This window comes from Thunnus albacares, chromosome 18, assembly GCF_914725855.1.
Source record: "Thunnus albacares chromosome 18, fThuAlb1.1, whole genome shotgun sequence".
Lineage (NCBI taxonomy): Eukaryota > Metazoa > Chordata > Actinopteri > Scombriformes > Scombridae > Thunnus > Thunnus albacares.
In genome coordinates this window covers 29696589-29713051 of record NC_058123.1, presented here as the reverse complement: position 1 = coordinate 29713051, position 16463 = coordinate 29696589, and the positions used below count along the sequence as shown (strand labels likewise).

General features: G+C 41.5%; 1 protein-coding gene across 2 annotated transcripts in view; it reads right to left on the bottom strand.

The window, feature by feature from the left end:
• chd1 (chromodomain helicase DNA binding protein 1) overlaps window positions 1-15316 on the bottom strand; it is a 28903-nt gene extending 13587 nt beyond the window's left edge. Inside the window, exons 1-14 of one of the 2 annotated variants that reach the window (XM_044333318.1) lie at window positions 14933-15316; window positions 13305-13419; window positions 11811-12018; window positions 11364-11483; window positions 10985-11178; window positions 10592-10866; window positions 10187-10412; window positions 9223-9323; window positions 8946-9124; window positions 7457-7581; window positions 3968-4184; window positions 2927-3016; window positions 2582-2772; window positions 1216-1404 (exon numbers count right to left, since the gene is read on the bottom strand). In XM_044333318.1, coding sequence (XP_044189253.1) covers window positions 1216-1404; window positions 2582-2772; window positions 2927-3016; window positions 3968-4184; window positions 7457-7581; window positions 8946-9124; window positions 9223-9323; window positions 10187-10412; window positions 10592-10866; window positions 10985-11178; window positions 11364-11483; window positions 11811-12018; window positions 13305-13357 — 2168 coding nt within the window. In that variant the 5' untranslated portion in view covers window positions 13358-13419; window positions 14933-15316. Of the gene's footprint in view, window positions 1-1215; window positions 1405-2581; window positions 2773-2926; window positions 3017-3967; window positions 4185-7456; window positions 7582-8945; window positions 9125-9222; window positions 9324-10186; window positions 10413-10591; window positions 10867-10984; window positions 11179-11363; window positions 11484-11810; window positions 12019-13304; window positions 13420-14744; window positions 14825-14932 lie in introns of those variants that run through there. The other variant, XM_044333319.1, reaches the window with a different exon arrangement.
• Between the last annotated feature and the right edge of the window lie 1147 nt (window positions 15317-16463).

The following is a 16463-nucleotide window of genomic DNA, read 5'->3' as shown; positions in this document are numbered from 1 at the left end:
CAGTCAGAGGGACCAATCCACTACTTTTACTGCAATACTTTTTAAAATTACATTTCTCTCTCTCTGAACTTGCTGTCTGACCACGACAGGAATCAAATGTTTTTATAGGTGTTCCGATCGGCTTTACTCAAAGGTGGAGTGAAAAGCCAACCGTCACAGAGAGGGGAGGGGGACTGGGAGCCGCAGTATCATTTCACTATGGAGATAACAGAACATATTTTAACAATAGTATTGCATTCGGTCAGTGTTATGGGTCTCTCTGTTATGGCTCCAATTTTTGCCCATTTGCGTGAGAGATTCTCACACACACACACACACACACACACACACACACACACACACACACACACACACACACACACACACACACACACACACACACACACACACGACAGCAGAGCACAGAGCTCAAAACGAATGTTGGTTGTATGTAACAACTGAGTCTAATTAGCTTTGTTTCTGAAAATCTGTTGAATTCTTGTAGACTTTAGGCTGTAAAACGTCTGCACCCTTTCTAAACAGTTGAAGGACTTTAGGTTACCATTAATCAGTTCAAAAGTTATTCTAAGGGTCTTGTCTATAAGGAGATATGGTCTGATGTTAATTAGCATACATATTAAAAAGATAAACTCGCTACAAAAAGGTTTACAATAAAAAAAATAAACTGGTCAGTGTAAAAATATATATCTATTTTCATTTTTCCATTTGTAATCATAAAATAACTGGTTATCATATTAGTATCGACCACAGCAAACAGATAATTATCAATTATTGGCTCTGAAATGACATATTGATCCATTTCTAATAGAAACATGGTGTTCACATTACAAAGTAACCCACCCCGCCTGTGTTCTTGTATGAAGGTGATTGGCCAATGCAGTGCCTTCCCGAATGATGTAATGTGTTGCAGCAAAAGTTGAGCTTGGTTCAACTGTTTTCCCAGCAGCGCTAATGTCAATTTGAACTCTACTGAATGTTATTCTTTTCAAGGAGGCCACTGCATTGGTGCAGGAGTGGCATTTGATCCGGCTTGATCCAGCAACATATCCATACTGACAAAGACACAGCTATTGTCAGTCTGAACACAGCCTAAGTATGCCCCCCAAATAGGAAAAAAAAAAAATCTTCATAAGAAATATTTTCTATATGAAGTTTACTCGTGGTTTACATAAAAGTGCACAACTAGGAAAAATAAAAGTAGTGTTTAGCTCTTACTTATAATACTGTTTCTGGATAGCACTCATCTCTACTCTGAGGATCTGCTCCACTTTGGCAGGAAGAGATTTCTCCACGTCCTTCTTGACTCGGCGCAGCAGAAAAGGCTCCAGCTCTTTGTGAAGACTCGTGTAGCCCGAGTCCCTGCCTTTACCGTGTTCCTCCTCAAACAGCTCCCAAGAGTGAAACCTTGAGAAACAAGACATACAACACTCATCAGAGGGGGTGTAACTATACAGATAACTCATGGAACAAGGTAAAAGAGAGAGAGAGTTTCCCAGGCAATGACACAGACATTGACTCACGTTTCAAAACAACAGTGCTCAGAGGCTCTCAAACGCTACTAATTGTAAATATATAAATAAACCAAATGAATGGGTATTTGGCCTATGTTTGGCATTTAAATATATTTTTTGGCCTGGTGGGGCCCCGCCTGTACAAATATAAGGGAAACACTGATGATATTCTGGCATATACTGATTACATTACTTAATAAAAACTAAATAATAAAACTCATGTAGTTCATTTTCGCGCATCAGTGCCCACATTCATCAAATAAAAAACTTGATTTGTAAAACTCTGAGTGTGTTATCAATACTCAGACAACAGACGCTACAATTACGAACTAAAAGCGTCCGCTCCGTGACCGTCTGCAACAGCAGCAGACATGCAGCACAGAGCAGCGGAGTGAGACGTCTGTCCTCCCTTCTGCTCTCTGCTGTAAACACACATCATGTTTAGCGAGAGGCTGCTCTCATGTTTCCCCGGATCTTGGTGCTTGTTTTTTGGCAGAAACTCCCTGGCTCTCTGCCTGCTCAGCCTGCTCTCAGAGTGTCTCTCTTCAGATGGCAGTCGGGTAGCTACAGCTCATGTTCTAAGCAATGTGTTTCCTCTGGCTTGTCCCTGTATCTGTGCGCGCTGCAGACTGGCTGTACACAGAGGATGACCTGCTGGCAGCAGCCTGAAGCCCGCCGTCACTAATTGTTATGTAAGGGGAAGTGCTCTACAGATATTGAGTGTCATCAACGAATATCTCATCTTAATTATCCAAATATCCATTCATTCAGACATAAATAGCGTTTGGGAGCCTCTGTGCAGCACTGTTCCCGAAATGTGAATTAACCTCTGTGTCGTTGCCTAGGAAACTCCTGGTAGCGTAGCTCCTTTTAAGGAATACGGCAATGCATAAATGCGGCTTAGCAGGTGAGTGAGTGGTTGAGTGAAAGAGCGAGCAGCAAAGTGACAGTGAACGCAAGCTGTATACTGTGAAAATCTGCAATAAAAACACCTTGATTAAAAAAAACAAAAAAAAAACAAAAAAAACCACTAAGTCAGTTTTTTAAGTGTAAAAATGTATGTGACCTACTTCTCAGGCATAATGAAGTGCAGCAAGGACCAGAGCTCTTTGAGGGAGTTCTGCAGTGGAGTTCCTGTGATCAGAAGCCTGTGATTGGACTTGAAGTCGATCATAGTCTTGTAGAGGAGGGAGTCATCATTTTTCAGACGGTGCGCCTCATCCACACCAATGAAAGCCCAGTTGACACTGCCCAAAAATGACTGGAGACACACATTTGTCACAGGTTTACATGTACTGACATACTGCACAGCTTTAGAGCTGACTTTTACCATTTCATGTGTCATAAATAATGTAGATTAAGTAATATACAACAGCAAGACCATCATGATTCATGATTGTGAAGTAGCTGCTGACCTTGTCTTTGAGAAGGATCTCATATGTTGTGAGTAGGATGTTGAATTTCAATCTCTTGTTGTGGACGTGCATCCACTCATGTGTTCTGATCTATTAAAGGACAACACAGGAGAAACGGAGACATCACAAATGTTAAGGCAGTCATTGATAAACGGCAGGTAAACTTTTCAGGAAAATGGGGGAAATACAAATTTTATAATTGTAAATAATGTAGAACACTTTTTCCCCACCTCGGGGTCCCAAGGTGCACCAGTATATGATCACATCAGTAATCAAAGATGCTATTTCAGTCATTACTTTTACATGGTAAATGGTCACATCATTTAGTAGCTGGCATGGCATAACAGTGTTTGCACGTCAAGAACAAAATATGAAACACTGCTTTTGTTACCAATTTAAATGTATCTACTGGTTGGAGAGTGTTTTTCCAAAGTGTCAGTGTATTTGATGTCGCTCCAGAAACACACATAGTTCTCAGACATCTATTCTAGGTGCAACTTGTAAGACCCGGTTCCCACCAAAATATCAACAATTTGTTTTGCACACCCTCCCATCTGTTTGCATCTCTCCTCCTACATGTGCACTATGCCCTCTGTGAAAAATATCAAACTGTTGGAGCGCTATGCTAAAATACTGTATCAAGCCAGCTAAATAGTTTAGTCATACACTACAAAAGCATGCGGTTAAAACAACCAAATAGCACATGAAAAAATTGCCAAAAGTCTGACAGAAGACACCACTGAAAGTGTCAAAAAGAAGCCTATTAACTATGTAGTACTGCCATAGAATTGTATAAAAAGTTCATAAAATATAAGGATTATTATATTTGCAACATTCAAATTCATTTTTAATATTGTAAATTCCACAGAGGGTCACTTTACTCAAAAGTAAAATAGGGGTCCTTTAAGGAAAAAGGTTGGGAACCATTGATGTAGAATATAAAATTGTATCAATCTATTTGTAAAAAGTGAAGTCTTTCTCAGATATGACCTGATGCACAGGCACTCCTACTATGTGTGTGTAGCATGTGTTTGAACATACCATGTTCCTGCTGCTGATGTCTCCCAGGTAGACCACGATATTCATCTGAGGGGCCCAGAGCTGGATTTCTCTCTGCCACGAGGTTAACGTAGAGAGAGGCACCACCAGCAAGAAGGGCCCGTACAACTGATGCTCATTAAACAGGTAATTGAGGAAGGAGATGGTCTGGATGGTCTTCCCTAAACCCATCTCATCAGCAAGTATGCAGCTGTTGCCTCTATGAATGAAGACAGAGCAAGAGAGAGCAACAGCAAAAGTTCAGATTGTGGGCCTGATACACACTACTGTGTGATGGGGCATCTGACATATGACCATGGGACAAACTAGGCTGGGCAATCACCTAAAATCAATGTCACGATTAATCGTCATATTTACCTTGTTAACGATTAATCAAATGATATCTTATTAAATACACCTGTACACAAAATTATAGTTATTTGTACTGAAAATCTGCATTTCTCCAACACTTGAGTCGTTTTGTCCTGACTAGACACAGGGTTAGAGGCGCCAGGCAGATGTGGGGATACTCACGAGTCCCCGGCTGAGCGCTGGACTTCTCCCTGCAGAATGAGAGGGTCGCCTCCTTGCAGCTTCGTGTTGCTGACACTATTGTTAGTGCGTATGCAAGGAACAGCAGTTATCCAGTATAAGGTTGTTCATAAGTACCAGAACACATTTGGCCAAATATCGATGATCAAATTTGTAGTTGTGTCATCAGGACACTCAGGTAAAGAGAGGAGCAAAGCTGTCAACTGGACAGACCTGGGAGACCCAAACAAGTAGTGAGACTCGACTGGGAACATCTGGCAGAAACCCGTGAGGTCTTCAACTCTGATCTCCGGAGGAATTTCTCCTGCATCCCAGGGGAGGTTGGGGACATAGAATCCAAGTGGGCCATGTTCAGGACCTCAGTTGTTGAGCTCAGAGTTGTGGCCAGAAGGTCATCAGTGCTGAAGGTTATCAGGCAGCAACTCAAGACCCTGCTTGTGGACACCCACGGAAAGGATGCTATCATGGCTGGCATGTGTCTTCAGTGCCGCGTGGAGATCAGGGACAGTGCCTCTGGACTGGCAGGCCGGGGTGATGTTTCCCATTGTCAAAAGAGGGGACCGGAGGATGTGCTCCAACTATCAGGGGATCACAATACTCAGCCTTCAAGGGAAAGCTTATGACAGGGTGCTGGAAAGGAGGCTCTGGCCAACTGTCAAACCTTGGATTCAGAAGGAACAATGTGGATTCCAACCTGGCCATGGCACAGTGGACCAGTTCTTCACCCTTGCAAAGATACTTGAGGGGTCATGGGAATTCACACATCCACTCTCCATATGCTTTGTGGACTTGAAGAGGGCTTATGACCATGTCCCTCAGGGCACCTTGTGGGCCGTGCTGCAGGAGTATGGGATACCAGGGTCTTTGCTGTGAGCCATTCGGTCCTTATATAACCACAGTGAGAGCTTTGTCCGCATTCTCGGCAGTAAGTCAGACTCATTCTCAGTGGGTGTTGGCTCCTCTAGGGTTGTCCCTTGTCACCGATTCTGTTTGTGACTTTTATCGACAGAATCTCAAGGCGCAGCTGGGGGGAGGACCTGAGGATTGCTTCTCTACTTTTTGCAGATGATGTGGTTCTGTTGGCTTCTACACAACATGACCTACAGCAGGCACTTGGACGTTTTCCAGCGGAATGTGAAGCGGTTGAGAGGAGAGTCAGCTTCTCCAAATCTGAGGCCATGGTGCTCTGCTGGAAAAAGGTGAACTGCTCCCTCTGGGTTGAGAGTGAGTTGCTGCTCCAAGTGAAGGAGTTCAAGTATCTTGAGGCCTTGTTTGCGAGTGAGCATAAGATAAAGCGTGAGGTTGACAGACAGATTGGTGCAGCATCAGCAGTAATGTGGGCGTTGTACCAGACAGTTGTGGTGAAGAGAGAGTGGAGCCAGAGGGCAAAGCTCTCAATTTACCAGTTGGTCTACATCCCAACCCTCACCTATGGTCAAGAGCTTTGAGTAGTGACTGAAAGAATGAGATTGCAGATACAAGCGGCCAAAATGAGATTGCTCTGGAGGGTGTCTGGGCTCAGCCTGAAAGATAGGGTGAGGAGTTTGGATATTCTTGCATAAAAAGCAGCCAGCTGAGGTGGTTTGGGCACCTGGTTAGGATGCCCCCTGGGGTGAAGGATGTCTCAGTTTGCTAACTCGATATGATGGCTTCGAGACCGGGTCCAAAATAAGTGGCGGAAAATGGATGGATAGACAGATAGACACGTATGGTTAATTAATCGCCTCGAAATGCAGGTGGACGGTGTGTATGAGGGAATGAATTTATAAAACATCTCCATATGACTAAAATGAGGTTGATTAGAGCCATAATAGGGCTGGGCAATATGGAAAAAATAGTAAGATCACTATAATCTTTTCCTTATTGATCTATATCGACATTTATCACAATATATAATATGATAATGCTGCCATTTTGAAGAGTATCCTGATAATGACTAAAGCCTGAAAAACCAGAGGGTTTAAAAGTTAAACTTCAGAATAGTTTATTAACAAAAAATAGATCATCATAATGGAAACATTTGGTAAAATGGTAAATGGACTGTACTTGTATAGTGCCTTGCTAGTCTTCGGACCACTCAAAGCGCTTTTTAAAGCGCATTTAACTTTGCAAACATGCTTTATCTGTTTAAAAAACAAGTAAGCATGCCTTGTAACTTATTAACATGTAAACTTAAAGCCATGACTACTATCACATAAAATTCCTTTGGTCATGTCTCAAATGTTTTAGAGGTAGATATCTGAGTAAAAAAGTGCAAAACTGCCATGCTACATCTTTTTTATATATATATAAATATAAATAAAGCAGCCTCATTAAAGCGATGTGTGATGACTGTTCCACAACTGCAGGCAGGATGTTTCTACTGGAGAGAAGTGTCTGTGAGTTAGAGCAGCTTTTTTCGGCTAGGTGTTACTTTAGATGTGAGGGGCACTCTAGTAGTAGTTCTGCTAATGTAAGCACTACTGTAGCCTCGTCGGTAGATGTAGCAGAGTTTGTCCCTCTTTGCCTGCCTGGGTTCACCATTTAACCGTGGGCAGACTCTGACACAGAGGCTAATCTGAGGTTGCTGGCATCATCATGTGACATTTGTGTCCCTCGGTTCCACTCATTTTCTTCCTCTTTTCCAGAGGACATCCACCCTCTTCACCGGTAGGTCAAACAATGCTTTGCAGTAGGAAATGGGCATGTACATGCAAGCCAAAAAACTGCAGACTGACTAGCTGTTGTTATTTCTGCTGTGTGACAGGCTGTTCGATCAATCCAAGTTTATCATCATAATCAACAAAATTTTTATTATGATCCCATATCGAGAATGTTTTATTGCCCAGCCTTAAGTCATAATGTTGTTTTTTTTACTTTTCAATTGCCCAGCCCTAAGACAAACCTATTACATTTATAATAGGATAGACAATAGAATTCAAAGGATTGTTTGAGCCATACTTGCACCAGGAATGGGCCATCCAGTTCAAACTGTCCAACTGGTAGTCTCTGAGCTCCAGTCCATCACCTCCTATGTAAACTGGCTGCTTCTTCATAGGCACAAACCTGGGTCTCTGTTTCAGCACCTGCAGGAGAGAGCAGATGGTGAGGTCAATTTTTAAGTAGACAATTTTAAGTAAGCAATTTTGAGTAAAAACTCACCACCACACTAAATTAAAAACTCTACAGAGGTATGATGCATTACCAATAGGGCTGCTCGATTATGGCAAAAATCATAATAATGATTATTTTGGTCAATATTGAGATCATGATTACTTTTTGACTCATTTTTGCCGATTGCCAATGCCGATATATGCATATATTTTTTTCCACCTGGCTGAGGAGATTATTATACATGCAATCATAGATTAAGAAAGACAATATATGAGGGAAGAACTCAGGAAGACTGGTGTTCCAGAGCTCAGCATTAAAACTTTAATGAACCTGCCAAGTTGGTGGAGCAGTACAGTTTTCTTTGAGTTTATCAGACAGACAGGATTAACGTAGGATTTAATCTTTGGTCCACAGACTGAAGCACAGGGTGGCGGTAAGGCACCTAATATGCTGGTTACCAACTGCTGTTATAAACCAAAAAGAAGAAGAGGAAAAAGTTTTTTTAAACAGAGTGGTACATCCTGTCAGCTGAAGGGTTTCCTATCTGTGCAGCCGAACACCGCAGCACCTCCACGGACTATTACATCCTGATGGTCTTGGTGCTTCCTCCGTAGGCTCCACTTCACTCAGCTGCCCGACAGACCCGCTGCTTCTTCCCACTTCCCACTAGCCGGGGCTAGCTGGGAGGCTAGCAGAGCATTAGCCGCTGCATGACTGGAGGGAAGCACAGCCAGCCAGCCTCCACTAGCCCTGGCTCTCTGTTTGGATCCAACCGGAGCACTGAGCCGCAGTTTGTTATTCAGGTTAAAGTGGGAAGAAGCAGCAGGTCTGTCGTGCAGCTGATTGAAGTGGAGCCTGTGGAGGAAGCGCCAGTTAGCCCTCGTTTCACTACAGGCAGATTCACTTGCTACAGTGGGCGAGGAAATAAAACCAATGAATCAATAAGTACAAACATTGTTGATTTCCTCCCATGGGGCCGACATGCAAACTATTTTGGTTCAGTAAATTTCAGTTGTCAGTTAGCCTGGTTAAGGCAGGTTAGTCTGTAGACAGACGGCTGGTTCTGTGGATAAAGATGCTCAACGCCTGTCGGAGGCGTTTAGGGGCGAAAGCGCACCGCTGTAAAGGAAAGAGGTGTGCTAGATTTGCAACACAAGACAAAATGAGAGCATCATTACAAAATTAAATATTATAAACAATAATCGTTTTATCTTGATTATCTTGTTTTCATAATCGTTGGAAGCCAAAATCATAACCGAAAATAAAATTTGATTAATCGCACAGCCCTAATTACCAACATACTGCCACTGCCAGTTGAGACTTGGTAGCTGGTTACCTTGCAGTCTCTGAATGGAATGGTCTTGGATTGGTTTCTGCTCATGTAGTCATCAATGCATTTCTGGAACTTCTTAGCAATCAGAGCTCCATCTTCCCAGCTACACTCCGAGTATGGTAAACCCTGCCACTTGCACAGGTAGTCTGGGTAACCAGCCGCTGACTTCTGGTTTGAATGTCCTGTTCAATGGAGATCAGAGGCCTGTTTAGTCATAAATCTGATGGCAACAAATATATTCTGAGCAAACTACTTCATACAAAAACAAGTGAAAGCGCACCTATGATTCTCTCCACAAGCTGGTACTGAGAGTGCAGGTCATCAATCAGTTCTTCCTGACAATTGAAATACTCGATATCCTCTGGTGAGGCCGTCTTTAACCTGGGAGGACGGAGAAAAAAGCATTAGAAAGTAAGCAATAATCTGCATTTCATTTCTAATCTGAGCCAAACCAGCAGTTTTTCTGAGGATACTAAATGAGATCTTCATTTTCATCTGCATTTTATCAAGGCTGTGGAGGTCTGGAGAAATTCAAACACACATTAACTCCTCGTTATCTCTGTACAATAAAATGCAACAGCTGCAGATATAGAAGTCCCACAGTTTTGCCATATGAAGGTGAGGAAGTTCACTTATGGTATAACAAGGTGTTCTACCTGGTACACACAGACTGGCCAAAACAGTGAATTTCTGGATGACACTGGACAGCGCCATGGCGAAAGATGAACCAGAACAACCTGCTCCTACACTACCCTTTTTTGTCTCTATGCCAACACAATGGTCCCATTGACAGAAGATGAGGCAGCTGTTTTTTGAGGTGCTCAGGAGAAAATATAAGGACAAATATGATTAAAATTTTGACTAATGAAGTTAGCCAAAAACTTAATCAGTCACCTGAAGCAGTTGGGGTCTTGTAGCATGACCGTTATGTCCATGGCTTGGAATGCCAGTCATACTGAATACATCTTCCAATAGACGATGTTTGTTTCCATGTACATATGGCTACTTTGAGACATTACATTCATTACTGTTACATTTAGGTAGGTACAATTAGGTTCGAATGAACAAATCACTCAAGAACAATCAGGTCACACATTGTGACATTTGAGTTTTCAATGTTTTCCATTTTCTTTTAAAGAAATGTTTGGGTATGAGTTTAGTATGAGGTGACCTGGGAGAACAATTGGCCACTGATAGTTTTTAGTGTGAAAAACTTTAATAAAACAAGAAGCTCTATTTCTCACCATTTCTTTTTTTCCTGTTCCTTCTTCTTAAAATTGTCCAATTTCTTCATGCCCTTGACATTCTGTAATTTGAGTGTTTCCTCCGTCTCCCAGGTGTTGTGGATGTGGGCCCAGTTCTTCCACTTTATCAAGTACTGGATCTCACCAGCCTCTTTGTTGTGACTGAAGTTGACATTGGGGTCCCCATCTGCTTCTACAGCGTATACAGTTGTCACGCTTCCTGTTGCTGTTAGGAAAGGGAAAAAAAGGAATACAGTATTAACATGCTTCTTTATTCATACTCAGAACAGGCATTGGTTTTTTTTCATTTTGGTGGTGTACAGAGCAGCAGTAAGTTCAAGCAGAAGGTCTAAACAGTTAAACCAGAGTGAGTGACAAAATCAATCTCAGCATCATGTTTCTTACCCCTTTTCCTTCCTATTCTGCTGTCCATCACTCTCTCCAATGTTTCAAACTCGTCTTCTTCGGGCTGCGGGACATCTTCACCCAGAACTTCCACCAGGTCGTCTGAGTCTGTCTTCAGCTCCTCATCCTCCTTGTAACTGATGTTGACCGTGGCCTGCCGCCGTGGCCCAGCAGACACTGCCTTCTTATAGTTATCATCCTCATCATCAGAAGAAGAACACTTCTGGGATTTCTTCCTCTGGTTGCTGCTTTTCTTCCCATTCCGAAAATTCATCCTGAGACATGGCAAGAGGTGACATGCAGAGTTAAACTCAGCTTACTCCTTTAAATATCATATCAGTATAATGTAACCCTGTATACCTGAGCAGACATAAAGGCCAACTATCCACTTACTTGGTTGGAGGCTTTCTGCTTTTGATTTTGTGACTGGGCTCATAGTCTGACGCTGTTTCATCACTGTGGTTCTCTGCTGATGAGTCTGATCCAGAACCACTCCCAGATCCAGAACCAGATCCAGAGTCGGAGGAGCCTGAATTTCTTCTCCTTTTGGATCCACTTGATGAGTCGGATTCATCGCTACTTGATGACTAGAAAGGTTTGACATAAATAATCACAATAATAGTTCATAAATAATCAGACAGTGCCAATTTATTGTGCAACTCCAATTACAGATGTTAAATTAATTTACAGTAATGACAGCTGCAGATGGCATTGATCAGTTCCCACTCAAACAGCACAGTAACAGTGTAATGGAGATTAGTGTGAAACAAACCTCATCAGATCCACTATTTGAGGAGCTTTGTCTCTGCTGTTGCTGCTGTTGCTGCTGTTGCTGTTTTCTGAGCATAGCAGATCTTTGCACTGCTAGGATACTTGGGTTGGACTTCCAGAACTGCAATCAATCAGTATAGTAGAAGGTTAGACAAAAATATTGTGAATGTTTTAAGAAGCTTTCTTATAACGAGTTGCCAACTGTGTTCAATACCCTTCCCCAAAAACTAACAGTGCTCTGCAAGTGTGTCAAACAGGGTCAAAGGTCAAATCATGTGAACCATGTGTTTTTAAGCAGTTCCCTGCATTAGGTGTAGCATTGCTGTTCAGATGAAAGCAAACACTCTGTACACTGATTATAGTGTATAAACGCAGCTTTGTGGTTAATATGTAATGTTCAAATATTTCTTGACAAAATTATTTCATTTTCTCCACCAGATTTCTGTACCTCAGCTCCATCAATGTTTGACTTATTTGGCGGTTCTATCTTCTCCTTGGATTTCTCTGTGTCTGAATCTGACTGGCTGCCAGAGTCTGAGCCACTTCCTGAGTCACTGCTCCCTGACTGGCTGCTGCTGCTGGAGGAGCTGGAACTGGAGCCTGAGCCGGACCCAGATGCTGATCCCGATCCAGAACCAGATTCATCATCAGAATTGCTGTCACATTCAAAGAGAAAATGAAGAAACACTAATTTGTGTACTAGTACTTGACGGATGAATCATCCACATATCAAATCTGTTTGACGAACTGGACTCAGCCAAAATATCTTTATACTGATAAATACAACACCTGGTGTCAAAAGCAGTGCTGTCTTCAATACCTGTCTTTGCAGAGTATAAACATGGTTTCAGCACTGAACAAAAATTATACCAGCTTGTGTGTAATGGTGTACATCCTTATGCAATAGCAGTATTGTTGAAAACTATATTGATATCCATTCTGGCCTTGTAGACAGATAAACACTTTGAGTGATGTATGCAAGTAGCTTATTCATTTAGACAATAACAGCACTTGAACAAACACCGTAGCCTTATCGTCACTTTAACTTAATACAACCCAGGTTTGTCTGACAATGTAATATGTTAGCCAATTACATATGTGCAAGTGCACATTCAAGTTGGATTACTTAGGGCTAATTCCACTGTCTAACTCGCAACAGCTGATTAGTGCTGCCATTACAATTTTCCAGAATGCTAAAAGCTTGCCTCAATGCAGTGAAAACAGAAATAGCATGCCGTTAGACACTTTTCAATCTCAATGTTGCTGTGCTATTCTCATTCTGAACGCAGCCTCAGGTGCTGCTAATGTCAAGACTCAGTTCTGACTGGTCAGCCTCTAACTTTACATGTGAGACATTTCATTGTAAACAAACTGGAGATGGCAGTGTTCCTGATACAGGGACAAGACACCAGATTCTGAAAGTATTCTACTCCAGTCTAATGTGTAGAAATATGAGTCAGATACAGTTACTGACCACAGACCAATATTATCAGTGTTATAGTTAGGGCTGGGCGATATGGACAAAATCAAATATCACAATATACCTTGATATTGATATTGCAACAATATTGTAGGGATGACTATTGGTGCTTTCACAAAATATTCACACAATGAGGTTTTGGATAAATAATAATCAGTAATGTGGATATAATGTCTAAGTGGGGAAATAGTTGAAAAGTTAGAACAAAAGTTAAGTTCAGAAAATTACATCACTTTACTGTAATACAGCCTTCAAAAGCAGGAAAAGACAACACTTGCGTCATATCACGATATTCAAAATCTAAAAGACAATATCTAGTCTCATATCACAATATCAATATGATAGGTATTTTGTCCAGCCCTAATTATAGTAAGATGACTCTTAAATGGAAACAACTGATTTGAATCAATAAGCAAAACTAATCTGATGTCCTTTTCTGTGAAAGATGATCAGTTGATTTACCTTGATTCTCCACTGCTGTTGCTTACACTTTCATCCTCACTGCGTCCAGCCATGTTGAAGTCCAAAATATAGACTTCCCCGGACAAACTCTAGTATTATGTTCAACGTGGTTAAACTGTGAGAGAAGACACACAGTAACAACATTAGAAATACTGTCTGGGAAATGCCAGGAATGTGCCTTCATCAAAGCTGTCTCATTTCAGTAACATTATGCTTTCCCAGTGGTATGTATGAAGAGGACTGTTAAAGCTGTAGCTTGTTAAAAATCTGCGCAACATGGCAGAGTAACAAACTGAGGGTAGAAATTCGCAGGCTTCTAAAGTAAAAGGCATTTACAGTTCAGTACAGGCGTTCCAGATCAACTATATCCCCCTCATCGTAGTTTGATCAATGAACTGTAAAGTCATTGAGGAGCTGTCAACACATTTTCGCACGAGATTTTTTAATGTGACAATTTCTAAAAAATTATGACTTGCGTTTTCTTTCGGAGAGGAGTTAATTGTCTCTGTAGCACAACAAATCACTAAAATATTATGAATATCTCGAGTTAAAAGTAGAACAGATAGCGCTGTGTAGATGGCTGTAGCCTCACGTCGCTGTATGCTGGGGCCTATCAGGCCTGCGCAGCAGCAGCGTGTTTTCACCTCCACACAAAGCTCCGTGGGCGCTCTGAACACTAAATAACCACATTAACCTTAACAATGGCCAAAAAACCTCTGGAAATCAACAGTCTTGTGCCAGTCTTGGTGTCATCGATTCGGGTGCCATTTAGAGTTTTAGTGTGGCAACAGATTAGCTTGTAGCTAACTAGCTAATACTGGCTATTGGCGGGGTAACGTTAAGTTAGCAGTAATGTATGCAGACTCTGCCAACGCGCCAGCCAGTATTTCATCCAAATCCAAACGGAGAACAATATCCCGCAATAACCGGGATTAACATATCACTACCAGCAGCTTGATTAACGATAACTACTAACTTATGTTGCGGCATGATAATGACTGTCTATAACATTAGACAATCACTGTTTTGCTAGCTGTTATGTGTTATGCTAGTGTTATGATTTTCTGGGTTAGAAAATCATGACACTAGTAAAACATTAAGAACAGTTAGCGTTAAAATTCCACAACATGAGCCGCAACAATTTGGGTCAAACATTAAATACCGTGCCAATTTAAATTTTACGTCAACGTGAGTTCAATAAACATGCAGTGAGAGGGATGCTCGCCCAGCGTTTACTGAGGTTGTCAAGGAAAGTAGCGTTAGCTAACATTAAGAAGCACGAGGCTAGCACGGAGGCTAACAAAATAACAAAACTTTGCGCTAGTTCATCTTAAAAGGGACCCACTTTCCAGTTATAGCCGATACTCGGCGTTTAACAGGCATCGAATTTTATGCAAATGTTAGTGCATCCAGTGGACCACAGCAGAGTGTTCAACTTACTTAGTATTCATTATTAAACCCACAAACCCAAATGAGCTAACCTAACTTCACCCTCTTCCATCTTGTTTTCATTCGCCGCTCACTTCTCGCGGCTTTTAACACATCAACATGTAACGTTAGCTTACTTTCTCACTGAACTAGGGGATAAGTATTTCCACACTCGGTTACCTGGTGTTATTGTATATTACCTGGGAAACTCCGATTGAAATAGTTGTCTAAATCCACCTTTCCACTCCAGAGGTCCTTTCTTCTTTTACTGAACAGTTAGTGAGCTAGCAGCTACGGATAGCTAACGCTACCTTACGTTAGCTAGCTAGCTATCTCCCAGTTAGGGAGAGCAGCCCCGAACGACTCAGTTCAGTAGAACCGGTGCAATGTTGGTTTTCCTCTCCCTCCAAAAAAATCAAGTGAGTCCCCTTTTCCGTTTTACATGTAAGCAAAGTCTAGTGCTCGTCGGTCAACTGCGATTGTAGAAAGCTGGCGTTTCAATCCAGGGTCTTCCGACAGCCGGCCTCCGCCATGACGCCGTAGGGTTCACTTCACTAGGAAACCCCGGACAGTGACGTAACGACTGTGCTCTGCACTAACATCTGGCAGCGGGTCGCTCCTCCAAACAAATGGCATTTGATACACTGTAGATCTATTACAGCTTCAACCCCAACAACATAGCTGTAAAATATGAAACTGCTTTTCGTTTTAAGGATTAGGATGATTCACCGATTTCAGCAAATACATATAATTTAAACATGATCCTTGATACTTTCTGAATTGAAAAGTAGCCTATATAGTTAGCCTACATAAGTTTTAATATAATGACTTGTGTCCTCAGTGTTTCTGATGGCGTTGGCCCAGGCCCTGTTCCTGCCTGGTGTTCACTAGCCTATAGATTAGAAAAGGGCATCAGGTTTGTAAAACCAAAATTAAAAAAATACAAAATACAAATACAAAATGCACATGTAAAGTCATCAAACCTCGCATCATTTAGTAGCAGTGAAGATGGCAATAAAAAATCAATGCAAATTTTGTTTTTGTTTTTTTCATCATGCGCACTTTATTTAAATTCAAACTTAGATCTGTTTTTGGAGGCATCCATGGAATTTTTATATTAATTCCCATAATGTTATTTTTGTATCTCGACGTTTTGTTTTCTTTTTGTGCCTTTAACCCAAAGAAACGATGTTTCATCTCAGCTACAATTTATTTATGATTGAATTGCCTTTTAAATCCAACTTGAAACGTGACAATGGAGTGAAAACAGCAAAAGTAATTTGATTCCATTCATTTCTTTGGGGCTGTATTAGTTCAAAAGTGATTGAGACTTGAATGAGTGCATTAATCGAGATCTTTTCAGTTATAATTATGTTGTACCACATTATAATGCAGTTCAAGTGCATTTCAAAATAAAAAAAAAACACATTTGCGTAGGACGTTTGAAAGGAGGCCATGACGCACAGGATAATGATCCCCGGTCCTCGTCCGGCATCTCAGGGTGTCATCCGTAGGCTACCGTCGGAACACGGAGTTTTCACTGACCTGTTGATGATTTTGTACAGTATACTGTTTAAGATTTTCCCGTCAAAACTAGTAAAGAAGTCGCGGCGGGGTTGCCAGCAAGTTACTGTTAAATTAACGGTGTCTTGCTGTTTCCGGAAAAAAGTTCTACAGTTTGTGGCCGTTTTTATAAATACAGCATGTAACTGTTATTTTCTACTTTTACGT